We start from the raw sequence: 25,338 nt of genomic DNA on the forward strand, positions 1-25,338 counted from the left end.
AAATAAAATTAAATTTACGTGATATGTTGATATCGGAGAGAAGATGGGGAAGTAGAGGAAAAAAGGTGTAGGTATGCCTCCCACCTACCTAGCGGTGCCACGATTTTGTTACATTTATGCAAATCTACATCCTGAGGAGGGAAGTAGCGAAGTGGTAGTTTTAGGGTTGAAATTCCCTTTTGAGTCTCGGCACACTTTCAACCATGAATGTTTAACTCTTCTCTTAAAGTTTTCCCACACTTGGAAATGTTGGAAACTTGCTCCTGAAAATGGCAGGAACAGAGAGTTTTCTAGTGCCGGGAAACAATAAAAGGGTTGTAGGGAAAGTTAACTTGTAATTACTAAGCACATTTTGACATGAGCGCAAACAAATGCATGTTTGCTCATGCTAAAATGCAGTTAACTTTTTCTTGGAGTACGGTTTCCAGACCTCAACTCTAAATTCTTAATTCATGAAATTAATAAATCTGCAGTAAGGCGAGGACATATACCATGTGTGCGCTTTAGTGACTTTCTTTAATGATTGGGTCCCTGATTATGTTGGGAATTAGCCAAAACCTTTTTATATATATATATATATATATATATAAATAAATAAAAATTCCAAAGTAAGTTGGCTGAAGAGGTGGGGGTGGCAAATGGTGTTCACGGGCGCTTTGATGTCCTCAGTGGCCGCGCTTCTCACTGAAAACATCAAAGCGCCCGCGAAATGTAAGTGATCGCAATCGCGATCACACTTCAAAGCGCGGCTGTGTGACAGGCGAAAGTGAAAGACGAGTGCTTTCAGGCTGCCAAATGGTGCGCGCGCCCGGCACACATGCACAGTAGTTGGCGGCCTGAAAGCACTCGTTTGCACTTCCAAAAGTGCTTACTATAAGTCTCGCCAGAGCAGCGCTAAAGCGCTGTCTCAGGCGAGACCTAAAAATGTGCTTCATTTATACCAATTCTGATATAGTCTGAAACATCAGCACAGTTCATTTTTTGTGAGGTAGGGAAAAAAAACTTCCTACACCCCCTTGTCTTACATGGTTACTCATGGGTACTCGGCAGGATTATCACATAAATTCTTTCGCTTTGAAGTCAGAGAAAGAAAATGATACACCATGCTCCCTCGGAAGAGAGCCTGACATTTGACCTCTGTCTTTGAAAGCACAGCAAATGTGAACAGGTAAGAACAAGATTTAATGGCCTGTTGACAGAATGCTTGGTTGTGGAAGTATACAGTTAAAGTTTGGGCAACAGGGGAAACAAATTAAAGCTGGACAGCCTAAAGCAAATATTCCCAGCAAAAAGAAAGCCAGAAAATGTTAGTTAAAAACCACAAAGCCAATGGTAAGGAATGGGCAGAATGCATTCCTAGGTCAGCTTTCTGAATGTCTTCAGCAAACCACACAGCTGGTTCGACCTAAAATTTGCTAAACAGAATTACATCCAATTTGTTTGAAATCTAGATCCTTTCAGAAGAAGCGTACTTTTTGTGGTTTGTTGTACATCTATTCAATCGTTTTCACATAAATTAAGCTTCAAAATATAGCTATATCTTGATGGTTGTGCCTGTGGGGGCACAACGGTACTCCACCCCCATCCAACCTACAATAGTGGTCCAGGAGAACCGAAAGATAGAAATGACTATCCGCAACATGTAGAGAAATGTTGCGGTCACCAATTTAGGAAACGGGGACTTGGTCCCCAAGTCCTGTTTCTTCGATATAAAAAAAGAACAAAAAAAAGGATACACAAAAGGTGTTAGCTAGGAGTAATCAGAGTATGGTGGGGGGCTGCAACTTATTGTTAGTTCAGTAAACTAGAACTGGTGAATTTCAGTAATGTTTGTTTTAAAACAATATTTTTAACATTATTACAAGCCTAGCTATTTCATCAGTCAATTTCTGACTTTTTTTCCATTGTAAAGTAGGATATCATTATCATACCACATACAGACCCACGGGAATGTATGTTTTGGGATCCTTTTTTTTTTTTCTGCCCCCGCTTGACAAATCACCCTTATACTTTCCTGTGCAAGCTCAAAAAGAAGAAATTTTTGGGAAAGTTTCATGGAAATTCGTCAAACAGAGCCAAACCTATTAGCAACAGAAAATGCATTTCCTATGGAAACCCGATCCTAGCTATAACTACTCAGTGGCAACCTTCACTTGATATGATTGATATAGAATCGGAATTTGCCTAGTACCTTGACAGGAAGTTCCCATTCTATTAAGGACACGGAGGAGAGGATTATGCTTACTTCTCTCTTCGCTTTATTCTTATCAAAAACACAGCAGCCAGAGAGATTTCACAGTAATCATTGAACAATAACCATAGAAAAACTACACCTCCCTACAACCAAGGAGGCACACTGTAATATAGTCCATCATCTGTTTCCATAAATCATTATCCAAAGTCCTCTGTCAGCTTCCTCCCTTCCTCTTTCTTCGCTGCTTCGCAGCCAGTTAAGTGCTCTTGGTTTTCTCTTGTCATGTTTATCTGTTTGGTACTTTATTCTGAAGTGTAATATTGTTATTCCGCATTGTTTTTCAGTATTAGTACTGTGCATTGTATTCTTAACGTTTTTCCCTTTCAGAGCCCTTGCCGGCCGCGGGAAAGCTTCTCACTTCTTATCTGGCCGACTTCCCTGGTGGTGCAGTGTCCTTTGAAGCCGCTAGGGGGACTCGTCCGTCTTGTTGCTCTCGCGTCGCGGCTCTTCAGGTGAAGAGCACGCCGCAAGAGTAAAGGTCACCGAGCCTTGCCCCTACTCTGCCTCACCGTGACGTTCGCATCGCGGACTGTATTCCTGCATATTTTAAACGCCCCGGCAGGGGTCCGTAGTGCGGTATTGTAACCGCGTTTGACGCGCTTGTCAAAGAAGCGCTGTAGCACCTTGCCAAATCCCACGCATTGCGCTGGCATTTTTACACGATTCTGGGCACAAAGTCTATTATTTCAACGCGCTGGGGGGCAGACACCCGGTCAGGTTATTCCTGAGGGTTGCACGCGTTGTGGGTTGTGGTGCAACCCTATTTGTATCCCTTTGGTCTACCTAATTCCTGCAGCCTCCGATCTGCACTAAAAAAAATTTTACCTGCGAGTTTGGGGTGTATTCTTGTGGTTGTTACCAGACACCTTGAGTTTGTAGTTCCCTTGGGGTACTTACCGGTGCCGCAATGGCTGGTCAGTCTGAGTATTATGGAGAAGTTCAGGAGTACCTACCGTATAGTGATGATTTCTTTGACGCAGTTGATGACTCAATTTATCGGGTGGTTAATGAGGTAGTGGGGCCTATGGAGCAACGTTTCTCGGAAAGAATAGTGCAGGAATGTAACAGGTTGGCGGCAGCGCGTGGGGGCACTACGCCGGTCCCTGGTGAAGGTCATGAGGGCGCCCCTCCACCCCCCCCAAAAAAACAGCGTCCGGACGGTGTGGATGTAGATGCCTTTCCGCGCCTTAAGACGGCGTTTTTAGCGAAGGCAGCCCCGTGTGTTCCCCTCACTCCATAGGAGGGTCCACCCCAGGATATCCCGGACCCCCCATCCCCGGCAACGGACAATGACACTCAGGGGGATACCGATGAGGAAGCGGGGTCATCCCGTCCTTGGCGTCCGACTCTGACTGCTTCTTCAGCGGCACTGGAGGAGGATGCAGACATGCTGAATCCTGACGATATCATGCATCCCCGGTCTTCAGCTTGGGTCCCGGGGGATAAGGTTGTTCGTTTCCTTGCGAACCGTCTCCGCAAACCTCTGGAGAAGGAGGCGCGGAGTTGTTTGAGAGCGGAGTGTCCGAGACCCTCTTTGCCGGATAAGATCGCGTTTACGCCAGAGTTAGACTCCAAAATGGCCTCTTTTTGGGCGAAATTTGTGAAAGATCCCCGGAAGGTCTTGGCGGTCCGGTCAGGACAAACTCCTTGATGCCATCGGTCCAATGGCAAAAATCTTGGACATGGCGGAGGAGGCTAAAGTGACAGGTTCGACAATTTCTCCTGAAGTCTTATCTAATTGGGCCCAACGCGCCATCATTTTTATGGGGAACGCGAATTGCGCTCTTTCAACTGAGCGTCGCCGCTCGTTGTTGATCAAGTTAGATCCCAAACTTGGGGATCTCGCTTCTTCGGAAGCTGGGGCAGTGGCCCAAGGGGGCCTTTTCGGTGAGCCATTCGTTAAAAAACTGGGGAAATTTGTGTCTACTTTTCCCTCGTTGGACAAGGCCCAATCGGGTATTAAAAAAGAGTGTTTACCCAGCGGGTTTCCTGCAGGGCCGGTCGAGGAAGGGGCCGCTCGTCCGGCAGTGGGTTCCAGCAAAACCCTTCAAGGGGACAAGGCTCTGGCCGTGGCCAATATAATTCGACCGCGAACTACACCAACTTCTATCCAACGCGAGGACAGCGTTTCAGAGGCCGTGGAGGTTTCAAATCCAATTCCGGAGGCGGAAATTCAAACTGTAAGTGTCCTTCCCGCAGATCAGATTCGTATAGGGGAGCGACTGGCGTGCTTCCAAGATGCTTGGGCGGCGTTAACTTCCGATGCATGGGTCCTTCAGACTGTTCGGGGCTTTCATGTAGAATTTCAAGACAACCCTCGTCAGGAGACGCGACCGCGCCCGCTGCAATTCAGCCCTCAAGACGCACAGTTGATCGACGAAGAGGTCTCCGAGTTGCTTCGCAAGGGAGCCATTTGTCGCTCAACTCTGCACCCTCACGGTTTTCTCAGCAATATATTTTTGGTAGACAGAGGCGACGGGGGTCGTCGACCCGTAATCAATCTCAAGGAATTGAACGCTTGGTTAGTGTATCGCCATTTCAAGATGGAGAGAATCCATCTGCTGCGACCATCCGATTGGATGGCGCGTTTAGATTTAAAAGACGCCTACTTGGTGATTTTCGGCTCCGTTCCGGATTTGGTCATCGAGTCCGACGACAGCAGACTGGGTTGGGGCGCTCGATGCGGGGATTTTTCCACCGGAGGTGTTGTTCAGCAGACGAGCAGGATTTTCATATCAATTGCTTAGAACGGTTAGCGGGTTCTTTTGCGGTACGCTGTTGGACCAAAGAGAGTGCAGTCTTGCGTCCTTTCGAAGATGGACAACATCTCCGCAGTCCGATATGTTAATTGGTTGGGGGGGCCCCGTTCGAGCGTTGGCCAACCTGACAAAGGACTTTTGGGGGTTCTGCCTGGATGACCACATATCGGTGACGGCGGAGTATCTCCCGGGCCAGCACAATCAGGTCGCGGACTGGCACTCCCGACATCTCTACGATTCCAGACTATGGAAGCTGGACCCTCCGGTCTTCCGATGGTTGAACACTCTCTGGGGACCGTTTTCAGTGGATCTCTTTGCCTCCCGCTTGGACAATCCGGTTCCAAGATTCTTCAGTTGGAGACCGGATCTGATGGCTCTTGCCATGGATGCCTTCCTTCAGGACTGGAGGGCGGAGCGCGGATATGAGTTTCCCCGTTTTCAATGATAACAAGAACGACGGACCAGATCCGCCGGCAGTGTCCAGAGGTGACCCTGGTAGCTCCCCTTTGGAGATCTCAAGTGTGGTTTCCAGTTCTTCTGGAACTTTTCTGGGATTCTCCAATCCTACTCCCCCTGTATCCTCAACTTCTTCGGAACCCAGACGGGGATCTTCACCAGCTAGTCGCACAGGGGACGCTCCGACTCATGGTGTGGCGGCTTTCAGGCGACGGTGGTCGTTGCCGGGACTTTCGGGACAGGCTGAGGCCCTCCTGTCAAGGCTTGGGTGGACAGCACCACGAAACGTTACCGATCTGCGTGGTCACAATGGGTTCGTTGGTGTCTTCGACGGGGTCTGGATCCCGTAGTCGCAGGAATCGTTCCCCTCTTAAATTTCTTCGCCGACCTGGCGTCGGAAGGTCTAGCATATCGCTCCATTAATGCAATCAGGTCCGCGATTTCGGCCGGTCACGTTCCTTTGGACGGAGCACCGATTGGGGAACATCCAATGGTTTGCAGACTTCTGCGGGGTGTACGATTATCGTTACCCCCGGAGCCTCGTTACTCCATCCTTTGGGACGTCAACAGGGTCTTGAATTTGTTTCTTTCGTGGCAACCTAATAGATATCTTTCCTTGAAGGAACTGTCTTCCAAGCTCGCTATGCTTTTATGCTTGGTCTCCTGCAGGAAAGTTTCAGATGTTTGCGCCCTGGACGTCTCGGCGCGAGTTTTTTCCCCAGACGGGGTTGTGTTTACGATAGGTCGCAGGACTAAGTCTCATACGCGAACAATTTCGTACCCGGCTTTCCGGGACTCACCGAAGTTATGTGTGGTGGACTGCCTGAAGGCATACGAGGACTTAACACAGGAAATCCGCCCTCCGGGCGAGCGACAACTCTTGATAGCTTTCAAGAAGCCACACAAAGCGGTCTCTTCTCCCACCATAGCTAGGTGGGTGTGATGGGTTATGCAAGAGGCTGGTATTGACACGAAGCAATTTGGTGCCCACTCTACCAGAGGTGCTATGGCCTCGAAAGCTTTTCCGCTGGGTGCGCGTTTGGAGGATTTAATGCGTGCGGCGGACTGGTCTTCGGACTCTACCTTCAAGAGGTTTTATTTTAAACCGGTTCTTAATGTGGCACAGTTAGTGGTAAGTAAGCTTTTAACTAGCATAATCCGAAGCCTCCGGTCCTGACATAGACTCAGAATTTGCCTAGTACCAGGACAATAAGTTCCAATTCTATTAAGGACACGGAGGCGAGGATTATCCCGCCCGGGGCACCTTTGATGCGAACCCGCCCGTATGGTTGTAAGTAACCAATTTTTCTTTATTAATGGTTTGCTAAAGGTTTTTTTGCTTCTTGGTCTGACGGTTCTTTGATATGTTGCTGTTACATCGCATGCTGTCAGATGTTACCAATTTCTGACCTCGTTGCTTCATTCTTTTAGGGAATGACGGATCCAAACAGGACCAATGATGAGATGGCGTGACTTGCGCGAAGAAAGAGGACTTTGGATAATGATTTATGGAAACAGATGATGGACTATATTACAGTGTGCCTCCCTGGTTGTAAGGAGTTGTAGTTTTTCTATGGTTATTGTTCAATGATTACTGTGAAATCTCTCTGGCTGCGGTGTTTTTGATAAGAATAAAGCGAAGAGAGAAGTAAGCATAATCCTCGCCTCCGTATCCTTAATAGAATTGGAACTTCCCGTCAAGGTATCGGCAAATTCCGATTCTATATCAATCATATCAAGTGAAGGTTGCCACTGAGTAGTTATAGCTAGGATCGGGTTTCCATAGGAGATATATTTTTTGTTGCTAATAGGTTTGGCTCTGTTTGACGAATTTCCATGAAACTTTCCAAAACATTTCTTCTTTTTGAGCTTGCACAGGAAAGTATAAGGGTGATTTGTCAAGTGGGGGCAGAGAAAAAAAGGGATCCCAAAACGTACATTCCCAATACATTTTTCCATAGGTTACAGCCAAAACCGCCAAAAGGATTTACACCAACTTTGACAGAATGCTAGATCATGGTCCAGAAAGAGTGCCTTTGTGTTTTGGTGGGTGTAATCCGTTCAGTAGTTTTGTAGAAATTAAGGTTACTTTTTTTTATATTCCACTCATCAGAGGATCCACAGAACCGACAGATCTCAAAGTGAGATCTGATTGGCTGCCACCAACTCAACCAGGAAGTGGTGGCAGCCATCTTGGGACTCGGGACCAAGTCTAGAGGCCTTAAAAAGGTGAAAAGAAAAAAAGAGACACAAGGGGGCATTGGTAGGAACACCCTGACCCCCTTTGGCCAAAAAACGTTTTTCTTTTATTGTGCCTCAAATTCACAGATGTTCTGAAAAAAAAGAGGTGCGGTCTCCTGCTCTTCTTTTTTAATCCCCCCCCGAACTCGGGGAATTTTTTTTCGGGGCGGGGCATGTGTGGCCCCCCTCCCTGGGTCTATTTCAGTCCTGGGGAACCTATCTCCTGGGGCAGAAGTATTTTTTAGGGGGAGCAGGGCACGCAGTCCCCCTCACCCTCCAAGGCAGTTTTAAGCCCAGGGTCCAAATCCATCAGGGCCTTACTTGTTTTACGGGGTTGGGGTGGTGCGGTCCCCCTCTACAAGCCGATTTTGGTGCCATACCCTGGAGCCTAAAGTATTTTTAGAGGGGGGTATGCAGCACCCCTCCCTAGGCCATATTCAGCCCCGGGGACCCCATATCCCAGGGACCACTGAATGTTTTAAGGGGAGGGCAGCCCTCTCTGAGCCCTCAAACGCCCCAGGGACTAAATTCCTCAGGGCAGCTAAACTAATTAAGAGAGACAGGGGCTGCGCAGGCCCCGTAATGAACCCCATCCCCAGGGCCAGCTCACAGGCTGTGTCCCAGGAAGCCCTCCCCCAGGTCACAGAAGTTTCCCTGGCCACACCACAGCGGGCAAAGAGTATGTATTTGGACTTGCCTGGTGGGACCATTTTTCAATTTCCTGCCACACAGGAGCAAACACAAAGTCTGCTCCCAGCCGGCGGGAACTTTAGAAATGATCCTGCTGGCTGGGAACAGACTTTAGATTGTTTTCCCTGCCCGTACTGATGTGGGCAGGGAAATAGATCAAAGTATTGCTCCCACCCGGAGGAAGCAGCCTAAGTAGCTCTTCCCGTGGCCCCATATGAGTGTTTGGTGGGCACCAACCTTTAAGAAATGCGAGCCCCGGGGGATCGGGTCCCTGGGCCCGATAACAGCTCCTGGGAAGGAGGGGGGGGGGGGATAGGCACATGGCTCACCTCCCCTTTATTTTAAGTAGTGGTCCTGGGGTATGGTAAGACTCGGGAGAGGAAACACCCCCCCCCCTTTAATTAACAAAATACAGGACTGGGTGATGGGGTTCCCAGGGCCTAATACGGCCTTGTGACAAACCCACCACAGCGCATGGCCAAAGGCTGTGCGCAGTGTGAGGTTGGCTGCATGCAGAAGGATGGCCGCAGGCTAGGCCCTGAGGCCAATCCCCTGTCGTGGATGGCCTAACGCCCAGCGCAGTGTGAGTGGCTGCATGCAGGTGATTAGACGCAGGCCAGGCCGTGCGCAGCGGGGGTTGGATTTACGTATGGTAATTAAATAATACTTTTTTTTTAAAAAGGGGTAAAAAAACAAAGGTTAAACTGGCGTTATAGTTAGGTGAAATGTTCTATGACATCATTGATAATATCACTTCAACTTTTGGAGTGAAATTATTGATGAGAACTGCGCAAGGCAAGGGCGCGAGTTATAGTTACCTTAGGGCTCGAGTTATAGTAACTTGAATTAACTATAAGTGGTGAATTCCAGTGTTTGAGTGTTTAAAACGTTATGTTGTTACTTCTGACTCATTTTCGTGAAGCTAATGCAGATTGTTCAGAAAAGGGGCCAAAATCCCTGCTTCCACACCTTTGTACTCCAAGATGCTTCATTTTGGTATTTTCTTTCTAGGACACCCAGGACAACACACAAAGTCGCCGATCTAATACCAAACACTTCCCCTATCAAAAAGACAAATCTGCTAGCTTTGCCAATGTTTGTTTAAGCCTTTTTTCCCCCCTTGCTAAAAAGACTAGGACAGGGGCTCTTTGTTTAATCTTGGTTATGCATGTGGAAGGTTTGGTTGCAAACTGCTTAGCAAAAAGGTAACTCATGTTCCTATAGCGTCAAGGAATCTCTACATAATGGTTCTTCTCAAGGCTGGACAGTGGCACGAGGTGAAACCTAAAATGGAAATGAGCCTTGACGCACAAAGATATATATAAATTCTTTATTGTCTTATTAATTAAAATCATTACAATAAAACAACACGGTTCATAAAACAAGGCAATTTCTTACCTTCCTTAAAGATAATGAGGAAGTGTTAACATATCTTTATAACTGTTAGAAATACATAAAGCATGTCTTGCAGGCAGTAGGCCTGTAACATACTGTATTTTTCCATGCTTAGGTTTCCTTCTAGGCACATTGCAAATGCCTGCATTCTCGTACACAACCTTAGTTACATCAAGGGGAACAAACAGTCCCTTGTAAACTGTCTTGAAACTGGGGAAATGCAGCGCATACCGAGCAAACACATTTATTACCTGCACTCATGTGCAGAAGGTAGGTTTGCCCAGAGTCAACATCATAAATCTGGTACTGGTTAAGTTCAGTACTCATAAGTCTAGCAAATGCTTAAAGTAAATACTGTGCCTGTGGGTATTCTGGCAGTTTCCATACTGGCCTTCAATCCCTCCAATATAGACCACAACGCATGCTCCTGTCATGACAGGGAGGCACAAAATTAGATATGAGCAAAAGTAAACCGATAGAGTAGCTCAAGACACAGTAGTCAAGTACTGGCATGACAGGTACCGGCCCAAGGTTTATAAAGTTCATAATATCTTCCCGAAGTGATCACTGCCCATGTACTGTGTTCCTCCTGCCCTGGGTTCGAATCGGAAAGGCGATTCCGACTCAAGCCATTATTTAGAGAACTGAACATTTGCCTATGTCAGGAGGCATTGCTTTCAGGGTGGGGATTGCATGCTAATTGTGAGATTTGTGGGGTTCATGGACATGGTAGCAGCAAGATAACCCTAGGATTGTCCTAAATGCAGCATGTGTGACTTTGTCTAAAACATACCTGTACTTTTGGCCAATTTATAAGATTATATTCCTTTAAGTCTTAGATCGGATATATGCTTTGGTTTTATATGTAGTCTTCTTCTGGGATTTATGGAATGCATGAATTTTATTAGAATTTGAATGGTTTCATTTAACTATCAAATAAAGATATTTATTTATTATTATTAGCATCATCTCACCAGCAGGTGATGCGAGTTCTTGACGGATGACAATGTTAAAGCACAGGACACAAGTTATTTTACCTGAAAGGGTTACATGGCCACACCAACCAGCAAGTAACCATAAGTATAATGCATGCTTCCAAGCACTGCCCAGTGCCACGCTTTGTATGTTAGACTAATGCATTTCAGTGCAGATTGGCGCATCACCGCACTGAATTGCAATGTCACGCCAGTGTAGTGGCACCTCTCTCTGCCTCCAAGTTTCCTATGGGTGCTTTATGCACAGCAGTGCCTCAGTCAGCACCAGGTCTGGTGTCTTAGGGTGGAGGAGTCATGAGATGCTAAGGGTGTGCTCCATGTTTGGTTGCCACGGGCTGACCTAGCTCGTCTTCCCGCCTTCCACTACTACATTTAAGTCATACGGACGCTATGCTCCTCGCTGTTCTTTTTTTCTTGTCCCCTTCAATAAAAACACACGTTGCTACCTTAATTTCAATAGGTCTTATATTTATTTTAATCTGCACATAGTTTGTGTGTAGCATATTTTTCTTATGATGTTAAGCCACCACATCTAGTTGGGTCGGTATTTTAATTTAGATAGAGACCATACCACACTGCTGGAAATATATATATATATGTGATCAAGGCCCTCCGGGGCTGAAACACGTCATGGCTTCCATGTGATTTGTGGACAATAAACATCTTCTGAAAGCTCACCTGTGGTCCGTGCTATATACATACATACATACATACATACACAGACACCCCCCCCCCCCCATCCGAATGGAAATATTCTTTTACAAATAACAACTTCTTCTTGGACTAACAACACCGCTTTTATAAATGTCAACACTCTAAGCAGCAGTACTAACTCAGCAAAGTGAAGGGCTAAAAACACGGCAGGTTGCTCTTTTGGGCTTCTGACTTCACAAGCACCCAGCAGGTTCCACCGAATTAACTTTTTACAGCAGCAAACAAGATGCTGCAATTCCGCTCACACTATCTGACTAAAGGTAAGGAAAAATTAAGCCACGCTGTCATGTGTCCCACTTTCAATTCTTTTTTTTTTTTTTTTTTTTAGTTAAGGACAAAACTAGATATCCCAGAGTTCAACTTTGCAGTCATCTAAAAAACAGACAAGTAAGGGCTGAAGGTGTCACCCAGCATTTTTTCCTGAAATGTATCCCAGTGCGTGTGCATAACTTCTGTGCTAAAGTATCACCCAAAGTGTCACTCATAAGGCATTTTAATGTCGCACAAACACATGGAAAATATGGAAATGTCACCCATAAGTCGTATGAAAACTTGGCAGCTATGTGCTTCGACCATACCAACATTCAACTAACCACAAACACAGTTCATGTTTGGATTCATAAGCGATCATATATTTAAGACAGTCAACCATTTCTGTGCTTAGCTCAAGCAATGGTGGGACCACACCGCTATCGGATTACCACCCTGATCACAGTCCTAAAATCTTGGCTTAAGGGATCATGGTCGTTAATAAAGTTGATTAAATATTACAACTTATTAGGACTATTGAGCCAAATCTTTTTTTGCTCCCAAGCTTATGAAAAAGTGGGTTGCTAATAAGCCATTTACAGTATGTACAGCAAAGTCGTTGCTTCATAATTCCATTTAATTGGATTTAAAACTTAAAGCAAATTGTCGCATAGTCTACTTGCTGTGTAAGTTAGCAAAAACGGAAGCTTGGAAATAAAATGAAAGTACTTTACTCCATGCTTAATTCAACCTTCTTAATTCCTAAAACTGCTAATGAGAACACTGATTAAACAATAAAACGAATACTTACCCCGAGCTCATACGAGGCTGTGATCAGCTCCCCTGTGAACAAATAATACAAAACCAATAATTACTATCGGGAAATGACACTGCTCCAAGTTTTCCAAATCCACATGCCTGAGCTGCGGTTTTGCATTAATACGACTTGATAAATCTCCAGAGACTTCACAGCGTGAAATTTGCAAAGATCATTTTCGTTCCACTGTCTTTTTTTCAGAATCTAAATATCTTGAATTGAAAGGCAATCAAGGGTATCTGTGTTTTTTAACCATGGACAGAATTTACCTTGCACTGAAATGCATTTTCAAAGCCTTGATTCCACAGTCTCCTTTCATTCTCCGTTATGAGCCTCGTAAATGCCTCTGTGTGTCTGTTTGTGTGTGTTTGGGTTTCAGAATTCAATTAACTCATCATGAGGCTTTCCAAGTTCCAGGGGATTCGCGTTGTTCTTAGAACAACACATTTTGCACAGTGTGTTCAAGCTCCTTTTCCAATAAACAGGATACTTGGTAAATCGCAACCCCAAATCCTTCCATTATTTCCACAGCGTGAATCTATGTTTTGACCCTGAAAGTTTGTCTCGTCATAGCATACCGAATTTATTGAGATAAAACTGGATTGTTTGAGAATAAATAACGGGGTCGTTTTTCTTGAAGAAACTATTTTTATTTAGCTTCAGATGTAGCTGCAAAGTGCCAAGGCGTGGAAAACAAACACTTCTTAAAATGTGCACAGTTAATGGTAACAATATATATTTATACTTCTCAGAAAGCTCTCACAGAATTGAAAGTCTGTCATATCCTCTATTTGCACTAATCTCTCTTTTACAGATTCCAAATTTGGACTCCACATCATGTCCTGCTTAACTGATTTCACCACTCTTTCCGTGGCAGTCCCTGTGGCCAACGGTGGCCAAAACCACCAGGGGCCCCTTATTCAGCCCAAGTCTTAAAAAATGTGCAAGATATGGGAATCTCAAAACTCCCACACTACATTTTCCAGGGAGGCCACATAATTTTACGTTAAGTCACTCCACAGTCTCACGCGTTAATCTTTGAATTTTCAACGCCAGCTTTGCTGCTTAATCTAACTCTGTCTACTACCCCTTTTCTACTATCCAACTTCTGCGACAAAGACATTATTTTCACCAAACCACTTTATATACATAGTAGATACCTTCCCCTCTATAAAAGATGTAGTTTCTTTCTGACTGGTTTCTATCTCCAATACTTCCTACCTCGCTGTCCAGGTACTTCGCTGTACATAACCCCTTCTCCCCTATCCGTCTTGATACTTTTATTCCTCATCGGAGACACTTTGATAATTTTGCACATACCCCATCTCTCAAGCACTTTAGGTTATTATATTTTTTTAAGTTTTCCAATAGTTTTTTTTTTGTTTTTTTTAAATCGCTGTACCTATATCTTGAGGTATCTAACGATATCTCTGATACATCCTCAAGTTATACAACACTACATTAATAAATTGTAAAAGAGACTGGCAAGAGTGAATCGTCAGACAAACTGAGGAACAAAATTTCCCACTCACCCAATTCACCAGAAACCCCATACCTAAGCTGTTGAAAAAGACTCTGCCAGACCTGTTTTTCAGCCAACACTTCTTAAATGCTTAGGCCCGTATGCACGCACTCAAAACAGGAAACCTGACACTCCAGGCTCTTATGGGGAGTGCCATTGGCTAAAAAACACATGAAAGGTTGAAACTCTGGGTTAGTTGGCAACTGTTCAGCAAGTAGGTCAGAAAATGACAATGCTGAAACAGACACTCGCCTATACTTAACTATTGAATTTCCTATCTCCCCCAAAATATAGCTAATCAACTACAGAGCTCTAGTAACCGGGACCCCTATGTCAATATGTATATATGCGAACTGAATGTTGATAGTCAAAAATCAAAACTAGTTTGGACAGAAAAGTATTTGCAAACACCCTTGCTACACCAATAGTGAGTGTTACCCCTTGATGATCGTGGGCACATTCATGTAAGCAAGACGAAGACTTGACGCTGCCAGAGAAAACAGGATAGGCCATCCCAACTTCTTGCTCTTTCTAGATTGGGAGGGAGCTGGGTGGCATACACAAGATTTTCCAGCAATAGTAGCTTTCTGGAGTATTCACTATGTGGGGCAACATAGCTACCAAGCCATGACATTCATGCTGGGATTTGAACAAGCTGGTGCTGCCCTGAAACATCAGTATTCTTATTGATGTGAAATATCAGTATGCTCATTGAAGTGTGAAATCCTGCTCCAACATCAGTGTTAGCAATTTTGAACTTTTAGGATGTAGTTCGATTGAAGGTAGGATGCAGCCTAACTGCCTTGGACTGGATATATACACTGAACCCCATCTCCAGTGAGTTGAAAAGCTACATCATCACACACCTTTATTGACCATGCAGTGATGATTCCTAAACATTCAGAGAAACAAATGTCTGTCTCCTCCTTTGCTAAGGCTGAGCTCCAAGGAGCCCTGTAAAGATCTTCTGGCTTAGCCTTCTGCGATCTTATGTGCAAGGAAACCCCAAAGAGTCCAAAGAAAGCTGAACTAATTACCCTGGTGCCCACTTTACCATTACCAGAGATTAGGAGAAGAGTTGCCCAAAACATATTCATCAGGTGAAGTCTCCTGCGCTATCAAATTATTTGTTATACTTTATACCACCTTCTCCCTCCTGCCACTTTAACAGTACCCATTAGTCCTCATCCGGTGCGGCTTGAGCACAGACCAAACACCAGTGACACACGAGGGATCAGAGGCATGACTGGGTAAAGAGCGAGCACCCTGTTGAATAGCTGGATCCAAAGCTCTAAGTAGTACCTCTAACAGTCTCCGTGTACACCTTGTCTTCGAGGATTCACACACCATTTGCATCTGAGTGTCAGAGCCCAGAATGAAGGCCTTCATTGGCAAGACGGGTCATGTCTGGACTAAGAGCCGTACACAAGTCAACGTATTTGAAACTCCCCTGCAATACGACAGCATTATACTGGTTTTTCGTGTGATTGTTCTGCGATCATTGCTTAGTGAACAGTGAATTTTTTTATCATCATGACTGACACTAGACCTAGTGAAGGATTTGGTGGTTAAATTCTTTTTCTGTAGGTTAATGATGGTAAAAGCGTTTCTAAAATAAAGGCTATAATTTGGGATCATCGGATTCCGGACTACAGTCATCATGATAATTGTAATGACCACAAACAATAATCTTTTTAGCTTGTATTATTCGATTTCTTAATATTTATTTCACCTTTTACTATCTATGGACTACTACACCGTCATTAAAGTGTTCGCTTTCAAGGTAAAGATCCCAGCTAAACGTTCTAACTTTACTGAGATTGCAATGAATGGTTTATAATTTATCCAAACCTTACATGAACTAAGCCAAAACTGCTCAACCACACAACATTGAAAAGTCAAGGAGGCTTTCAAGGTCTATCTTTCCATTTGAGATCAAGTTGCTTAAATCCTGATCAGTAGGAAGTACATGCCTTTGATATGGCTAGGTGGTATTTATATATCCATGGATCTGGGGGGAAAGCCTGAGAGGCCCCCTTCTAACCCTCTATCATAGTACTGGAGATATATTTCAAGGCACATGACCTGCAGGTAAAACCTGTATACTTGTTTAAACAAGCTTTTTGTGTAAGTCACTCTCACCACCTCGTCAGAAGCATTTCTATAGAAGAGTTTTAGCTCTATGAATAATAAAATATCAGATATTGCCCTTACTAGAGCGTAGCACAGATAATCATACTATGAAGTGCATAGTACAAAGCATACTTGGATGGAGTTATTTAGTACAACATGAACACTAACACCTGTCTTTAGAAAGCTTTTCAAGTCTAGTCCTTATTTGTACTGACGGCAAACTGATGAGTTTGGGATACCTTGACACCTTCTTAAAAGCATGCAGCCCTGAGTGTGTGGAGGCCTTCTTTACTTCACCCCTTCACGTTCTGACGTGTTAGTTTTTGTTTCAGTTTAACCTTATTGTTGTCTGCCTGTGGTGAATGGCACAGCATTTTTAAACGTTTTTGGTTTCAGCTTAATCGTAATTATCTGGAAGGCTGCAACATCTGAAATCAATAGACACCATGCAGACATATACAACTGTTGTTTGCTCCATCGTGGATTGTTAGAACATAGCAGCTGTGAATAAGTCACAAACTCAAACATTTCTTTCTGAAAAGGGAGATCCTTTGTTGATAAGGAAACAGTGGAAAAACTGATTTTACTCTTTATCTTTTTGCCATTGGTGGGAAAAATTTTCTGCTGTAAGGAAACAGGTGATACTTCTTCACGATTTGGGTGTTGAAGAAAGGACCATTTATGAGTCATGACGAGATACCATCAGAAGAGGAGATGGGGAATCTGGCGATTTGTATGAGATGTCTGTGCTAATGTTTGAAAGTAAGTCAGTTTGGGTCACAAATTAACTTTGTACTACAAAGACATCGTTTTTTTATGAGGGTGGAAGGAAAAACTGAGAAAATTGGAAACTATGTTGCAGCATTGAAAACATTGGCAAGAACGTGTGATTTTGAAGCTTTAACAGACTCCTTATTCGGAATCAATTAGTAAGGTGTACCACTTGTCCCAAGGTACAAATAAAAACCTCTTGCAAAAACCAGTAAGGAAGACATTGCTATTGTAGAGGGAATGGAGAATGCTACTACATAGGTGAGAGAGACGAGAGTTGGCAGACGTAAAGAGGTTCATTGTAAAAATGCTTTAGTGATCAAAGAGTCAATGTGGTAGAAGGAGATCATGCTCAAAGAGTGACTTGGACAGCAATAGCAAAGTTAAGAGTAATGGCAGCAAGGAATTCCAGGGCAATTGTTTTGGATGTGGTAGTAAGGTACCATCTTTTTAATACTCCTGGGTGCTCTGTGAGATTAGCCACATATAAGAAATGTGGTAAAAAGGGATACTATGCTAGAGAATGCAAAAGAGGCAAGATTTGTCTTTGAGTCTGAAAAAGAAGTGATTCAGAGTGTCAATGGTGATGTCAGTGTTGATAGTGATCCTCTGGTGCTGTCAGAATGTTAAATCTTGATTGGTGATAAACATGTGTTAGGGATTCAGGCTCTCCCTATACTATGATGGGAGATAAGAACTAGGAGAGTATTTTCGGTTCTGAAAATATTGAGTTGCTACATTGGATATTAATTCAGTAGAATATGGTGGTGTCGAATTTGATGTGCTTGGTTATATTGTAATGAGGATACAATTCCGGGACAGGGAGACTGTGGGAAGGTTAATGTGACCAAAAGAGAGGACATTTTCCTAGGATTACATCAATAAGTAGTTTGCCCCAGTAGTTATTGCACCAAAGGAAGGTAGTAGGAAAATAAGGATGTGTGTCAGCTTACTTGACCGCAACAAACACATTTGGGTTGACAGACCTCTGCCCAATATTTCTGAATCACTGGCAACCTTAGGTAAGGCCAAATTGTTTAGTGTGATGGACATATCATCAGCTTATCAGATTCCTTTACACAAAGAATCTAGACACTTAACATTTTTTGTCACCCCTTTTAGGAGCATACAGATTTCTCTGTTTGCCCTTTGGGTTAGCATCGGCTGCACCATGTTTTCAAAGGGTAAAGAAGAAAATGTTGGCAGACATACCAACAATTCTGGTGTTTTAAGATGACACTTTTGTGTTAGGAATGGACAGTTGTAAGCATGATGATAATTTTATGGCGCATGTTACACTGTGTAGTTTTGATCTAACCCTTGAAAAGGAGAAGTGTCATTTTAGGGTGACATCGACTTCTTATTGGGGAAACACAATCTCTTCTAAAGATATTAGCCTCAACTTGGATTTGGCCAACAGAATAAATGAGGCTCCTGAACCCTGTAATAAAGACCTCGTGCTTTTGTTTCAAGGCGTGACAGAATTTTGCTCGAACTGTGCTCCAAATTTTGCCAATTTGCCTTTGACTTTCAGGCCTCTACTTAAAAAGGGGATAACGTTTGATTGGACTGGAGATTGTGTCAAAGCTTTTGAAACAATAAAAGGAAGTATTGCTCTTTTAATTACTCTTAGTCAATTGTATGCAAGGAAACTGTTATCCACTAATGCTAGCCTGCCTGGGTTAGAGGCTGTTCTATCCAAAGTTGTTGAAGGTGAAGAAAAAGTGGTAGCATTTGCGTCACGTTCTCTGAAAGATGCTGTAGAAAGATATATATACCCTTCACTGTTTTTTTTTTTTTTTAAGGGTAGTGCGGACTTGACCAGAAGATTTAAAAGATGGTCTGAAGGTTTGTTTGATTATAATTTTTGTTTGGATTTAATATGTCCCAGGTGCTAGTAACAAGGCTGAGGACTGCTTGCCTAGATTACCTCTTCCTTGTGTTGATGAGGTGTATGAACCTGCTGTTTTGATTACCTGAGTAAAACAGATTTTTTTAATCTCTAAGGGATAAGACTACATTTTACAGAAAAGCGGTGTCTGATTTTGTAAGGAAAGGATGGCCTGATATCAGGGATTTGTCCAACTGCTCACATGGATTTTGGAATGTCCATGATGAGCTGAATCTCTTGGAAGGGAAGGTGTGCAGATGGTCGAGAGTTATACCCGAGGAGAAAAGGTGATAAATTTGGCCAGTGAAGGACAGTTTGATAGAAGTCTAACCAAAGCAAAATTGAGACAATGGTACTGGTGGCCTCGCTGAGGCTGTAGTCAAGGATCGCTGGCCACAGGCAGCAAATGATTACAGCAGAATAGCATGGTCTCCTCCTTGGTCACCAGTTGAAATGCCAACTAAACCTTGGTTGAAGTGGAGTCTGGATATTATGGGACCGCTTGAAGTTTTGTCTCACAATATTGTAACATATTTAGATGCTAGGTGACTATACTTCCAGTGTAGGTGGTGACTAAGTGTGCAAGAGTGGTCAACACTTAAACAGTGATTGAGTTTAAGTAGGAATTTCGATGGGAAGGTATACCTCCGTCTTTGGTAATGGACAATCATGTTCAATTTATCTCACAAGAAATGCAAATGTTCTTAGGAAGTCTTTCTATTTCGCATTCGAAAATTACTTTCCATACTACTAAAGCCAATGGTCTAGCAAACCTGATGGACAGAATGATTAAGAGGTGCGTTCAGATGGCAGTGGAGAATAAAGTGGTGTTAAACGAAGTGCTTTGTGAAACTTGGTGGTCTCACAGACACACCGAATTCCATCACTTTGGGATCTCCTTTTTTCATTCTGAGGGTACGTTAACCAACTCTAAGCTCAATTCAGAGTTTTTGAAAATTGGTGCAGAGGTGGGTTGGGGAAGAATCCTACACAATGAGACGATATCTGGAACACATAAAATGTACCAAATAATTATAAAGATGGGTAAGATGCCAAACATCCCACCTAGTCAATTAGTTGGATGCTAGATGACAAAGTTATGGTCAGAAAACCTGGTCATGTCTGGAGTTTAAATAAATGTTATGGGACATTTTATCATGAAGTAAAGAGAAATGTGGTAGTTCGGGACTCGGGAGAAGAGTGAAACACATCCTGGTTAGTTAAAGCCTAACTCTTAGTTGTGCTTCCATATTTCCAATTCTCCTGGATTAAGAATATAAATAGAATTGCCTTCATCATTCCATAATTTTGACTAGTCATCCCCGCCAATGTGCTGTGACACGGTACGTGGTCATTTTGCAAATATTGCTTCACAATTTCTCTTTTTTCTCAAATCAGAGGTTTTATGTATATTTTAATGCCTATTTAACTAGCTTTGCTTTTCTTTCTTCTTTGTTCTGTTCCTTGATTCTAGATGTTAATTTTCTCAGTTCTTTAATTTTTTGTTTCAACTTATTGTTAGGGTTGGAGGTGCGGTAGAACTTTGCTGAGGAACCGTTCCTATGTCATGGTGTGACCCTGCTACTGGAGTCTTGAGGATGTCTGTGGAGCCGAAATTCTAAAGATGAGCAGTTACTTTTGAAGATAAGCTGGCTAAAGACTGGTGGTTTTTATTACGCTCACTTAAACCATTAAGTATTCTTACCTGCAACTGAGGTCTTCTGTATTGGTTTGTAAGATGTAACACAGTGTTAGTCTAGTGTAATTAGACTCAGAAGTGCAGCATTATGTTGATAAATAGTTCAGGATTGAGGCTGCCTTGAATCAGGTTAACGGAAGTGATTCAAGTTTCGAATTTACCACAACACAATCCTCGTTTTGGCCATGTTGCCAATCTTGAAACTGCAGATTTGTAAGTGGGATCTTTTAGCTTGGCGGAGAGCACACTTATGCCCTCAGCAACAAATGTATTTGCAATACAGACAGCAACAGAAAATTGGCATACTTTAGTGCCTTAACAGTGCTCTTCTCTAGAGCTTCAGAAGGCAGAGTTTTTCAGAAAACTATTTTAGCTGCTTTGCCGATTTGACCTAGCATTCAGTGCAACATAGCATCTGTCAAAGGGATTGTCAAGTTTTTATCCATCAATGCTAATAATTCTGATGGGCCAGTCATGCAAAAGTTCAATATGTAGACAATGTTAAAGAACAACGTCAGCATTCATATTTATATGCATCTGCACCAAAACATTTCATCTTTTCTGTCTAATGTAACCTTTTTAGACATCAATTCATCTGAAATGGAGATACTGATGAGATCATTGACGAAACCAAGAAATGAAGAGATAGTTTCAGGATATGGAAGACTATGAAATTAAGAAAATCCAGCTGTGTGGGAAGGATGGAAAATAATTTGTGATAAGCAGACACTGTCCGTGTTGTCCATGATTCATTGCCTTAAAGAAGTGGATTGGTCACCTGCTTAGATGCTCAGGTCACCCTGTAGGAATAAGAGCTTCGACATTGTTGCACGAGTTGGATCAGGTCTGGAAAGTCTGTAAAAAAGCTCCTGACCACTCGTTAGAAAGTAATTAGTAAATGCGCAGGTAAATTAATTTGATATAACAATTAGGCTTTACCAAGCAAGTCCTCTAAGGACTGGTAGCTCAGGTGACTTTGGTGAACCACAGCCACTCTGCCACCCCGCTGGACTATTTTGTTGAGCAAGAGGATGTTTCAGCAGATAAGAAAATCTTGGATAAAAAAAACTAACAAATCTACTAGCCAGGATTCTGTGATGGCAAGGGGTAAGTGAATCACGTACACAATAGTTTCATGGAAGTTCAAAGAAGGCTTGGCCAGCCCTTGAGGACTGCTCGTCTGAAAGTTAGTAAATATATGGCATGGGCACAAAAGGAATGAAGTCACCAAGTGATAAACAGCAGCTGTCTCTGCTGAAAGTGAAAGAAGTGAGAGATGAGGTTCGTCCATACAGTGGGAAAGGTTGGCCTCCGTGGCTTCATAGGTATCAATGTTGCAGTGGTGGCAAGCAATACATACATATGGTAGGCGCGATGGCACACAACTCACCATAAATGCTGCTCACGCCCAGGGCAGCACTTCTCTCCCGGCGATGGTGGTATCCACGGGAAGGATAGGGAGGTACTTCCCTTCCTGCCCAGTGAAATGTGAATTAAACCAATCCTGGACCTGCTCTCGTGCTGTTTTCAGCAGGATGGCAGCTCCAGGATGGTTTAAAGCAGGCTAACCCAGCGCTCATTTTGAGGCGGGCCTCTGCCAGCAATCTCCCAGCTGTTTCAATGCCCTGGGATTGCTGGGTCTACTGTGTGCATGTCGGGCTGGCCTTCGCAAGACAGCCGAGCAATTCAACATGTGCACTGTGGTCCCAGCTGTCATCCTGCAATCGCAGGATTCAGTCCACCCCCTGCCCTCACAGGCACGCGATCCGGAGCAGTGGGAAAACAAAATGGCATTACCATGCCATTTTATGTATTCGTGTTTGCCTGATGTGCTTGCAGCAGGAAGCTTGATGCTCCTCCACCCTTGAGGAACAATCCTGTGCGGATGGGGAGAAAAGGGAGTTCCCATAGATGGTGTGTGGGCCATGTTGCTAGGTCTGGGATCAGAAGGGATGTAGGAGGAATATAGTCAGAGCTGAACTGGGCATCAGAGACTGACTGCAGGAAAGTCAAATGAAGCGGAGACACAATAAGAATGTCAATTATAGCAGGAGACTTCCACAGAAGAATGCTATTGCAAAGAGATGGTGACTGTGGTACAGGGGCAGGCCCAAGATGGTTGGAGATCTGTTGAAAGTCATTAAGATACTACAGGTGCCCTGGGAAATAATTATTTCACTGTTGTATACATTTGCAATCAACCTGAGGTGGCAGCCTAGTGTGACTGCAAAGAATAGAAGGCCACTGAAAAAAGAGAGGGATTTTTTTTTTGCATTTTAAATACAGACTACAAGTCTGGAGTGAGATAGAGGTAGTTAGTTTTGATATATTCCTTCAGAGGACACCGACAGTGAAAAGTAGGAGAAATGTTTCTGAGTTTTGAGGAAGGATATAATATAACATTTTGCGCGTTCTTTTTGTGATGTGCATTAAGGAGGGGTTGATGAAGCAAACTGCCTCTGGTTTTACTAACATGTTTATCTGTGGAAATGATGGCTAACATTGTGGGCAAGGGAAAAGTCTAATTCAGGCATTTTGAAGTACAGAGCTCTTTGTAGGACAGGGTAGGGAGCTAATGGGATAGCCTGAACGTCAAAGATGGTGACTATTGGGGCGCTAGAAGTCTGGTGCTGTGCATGAAAGAGGGCATGTGGAATTACTGCCAGTCTGCTGTAGGTGGGGAGAGGGTGAAGAGGTGGGAAAGTTATGGGCAAGCATGCAACCTTATGTGGGATGCACCTCAGCTTGCAATCTCCATTTCTGAGCTAGGAGAAAGTAGGTTCATGGCCTTGCCCTACAGCTTCAAGATGGCCTGGAAAACAAGGCCACAGTAATAAGATTATAGGTTGCTGTATGGGTGGAAAGTTCTGGACTTGCGACGCTGCAGTTGTTAGGGCCCAATTTTATATGTGGCACAGTCCTTGTAAATGGCTACACCCAAGAGCCATTGAAAAGTTTAGGTTAAGAAAACGATGGAGGGTAGTGCCTTCTTAATTGGTCCACGTCAGTGGATAATCAATATCAGAGACATTGCTCAAATGAAGATCATTTGTGTTGTTTTTATTTATCTTTTTATCAAAGGAGCGCAAAAATTTCAAATTGTGAAGAGAAAAACAAAAGCCTTTTGTTTTTCTCTTCACAATTTGAAATTTTTGCGCTCCTTTGATAAAAAGATAAATAAAAACAACACAAATGATCTTCATTTGAGCAATGTCTCTGATATTGATTATCCACTGACGTGGACCAATTAAGAAGGCACTACCCTCCATCGTTTTCTTAACCACAGTAATAAGATGTATGTGTGTATTTTGGGTATATGGTGTAGGACCAGTCATCATGTAGAACTACCTTTTTCAGGCATTCAGATCAAAAGTTCACTCAAGGATACTGAACCACCACTGGTTTGGACACAGATGCTTGGTTTGCGGTTCTTTATGCAAGGAAAGCATCTACTTCCATTCAGGGAACATGAAGATCCAGGGCTACTTTGCATTTCTGGAGAAGATCTAGATAATTTATATTAGGAAGACCAGGGCTGCAATTGTAATCCATTAAAGAACCACTATCCTAGATACAGCTAATCAAGGCCGACTGGACTTGAGTAAACAGCCAAGATTGCCTCAAAAGCGACCTATGTATAACATAGATTTCACAGTAGGTGAGATCTTGGTTGAGCGAGGTCAGTGCAGGGAGAGTTCTTAAAGGAAGAGAGGCAATTCTGGGAAACAGGCAAAGACTCCATCCACCTAGAGGACAGGTGGCCATGGTTATAATACACTAACTAATGGTCATTTTCAATGAGGCCCCCTGGTCAAAAGGAAATTTCAGCACTAAGGTCCATGGAAACAAAACTGTAGGGGTCGACAGAGTACAGATGAGTGGGGATGTGGGATGAGGAAACATGGAGGAATCCAGTGGTGAGCATAGTTTGGAAAGATGAAGTGTCCAAAAGGTGGCTGCAAATGGAGGGACTGTGCAAGGCCCTTCAGACACAAGGAATAGCAACAGGGTTTGATGCCAAGCTACTGGAATGTTTGGTCAGCTAGCTAGCATAGGTAACATATTCAGAGACATGCAGCTGTTAATGATTTTTCACTTCTCTGGGGAATAGAAGCAGATACTGTAAAAAACAGGTTTTACATTAGGCCCTGGTCTGGTTTGATGGCTGGCTGGAGAGAAGTGAACATGCTAAGGTTAGCCGGGATCAGAGAAACTTCACACATACCATTCTATCAATCGGTCATAGTGGATAAAACATTTTTAAAACACTACCCAGTTTCCCCCCACTAACATCTTGTGCAAAGGAAAACAGAATGGCAGAAAGAATGCCATTGAGAGGGTAAGTATTGTGGTGCTGAGAGAAGGACTGTGAAGGAAATATGAGGAAAAACAGAACACCAAAATAGGTGAGGCTGGGGGAAAGAAGAGGCCTCACAGGTCCTCGTGTAGCCTGGGCTACTATTACTAGGTGCCGTATTAATCAAACGAAGCGGGCCTCATTAAGCAATGTATGCACGGACACAAGGTACGAAATGACATCACATTTATTAGCAGCATAAATGGAGTGTCATTCAAAATACAACAGTAATAGTTCTGGTGCTCACACGAAAAAGTGCAAGCGCGTGAAGTGAAAAAGTGCTTGGTGACATTAAAAGCTTTACATCGCATTGACAACAAACTACAGAACTCCAATCTATTAAATTATAATGGAGGCGTTCTGGTTGTGAGATTTGACGGCGTTTCGATCTTGTT

At 43.5% G+C, this 25,338-nt stretch overlaps 1 protein-coding gene across 2 annotated transcripts in view; it reads right to left on the reverse strand.

Annotated features, from left to right (window-relative positions):
- Positions 1-25,338, reverse strand: part of TMEM260 (transmembrane protein 260) — a 459,752-nt gene that overhangs the window by 407,987 nt on the left and 26,427 nt on the right. The window contains exon 2 of one of the 2 annotated variants that reach the window (XM_085626148.1): positions 12,565-12,596. The exons of the other annotated variant lie outside the window; for it this stretch is intronic. Within the exon in view, the coding sequence (XP_085482274.1) occupies positions 12,565-12,596 (32 nt within the window). The remainder of the gene's footprint in view (positions 1-12,564; positions 12,597-25,338) is intronic. 2 annotated transcript variants of the gene reach the window in all.

Source organism: Triturus cristatus, chromosome 9 (genome assembly GCF_964204655.1).
Source record: "Triturus cristatus chromosome 9, aTriCri1.1, whole genome shotgun sequence".
NCBI classification, from domain to species: domain Eukaryota; kingdom Metazoa; phylum Chordata; class Amphibia; order Caudata; family Salamandridae; genus Triturus; species Triturus cristatus.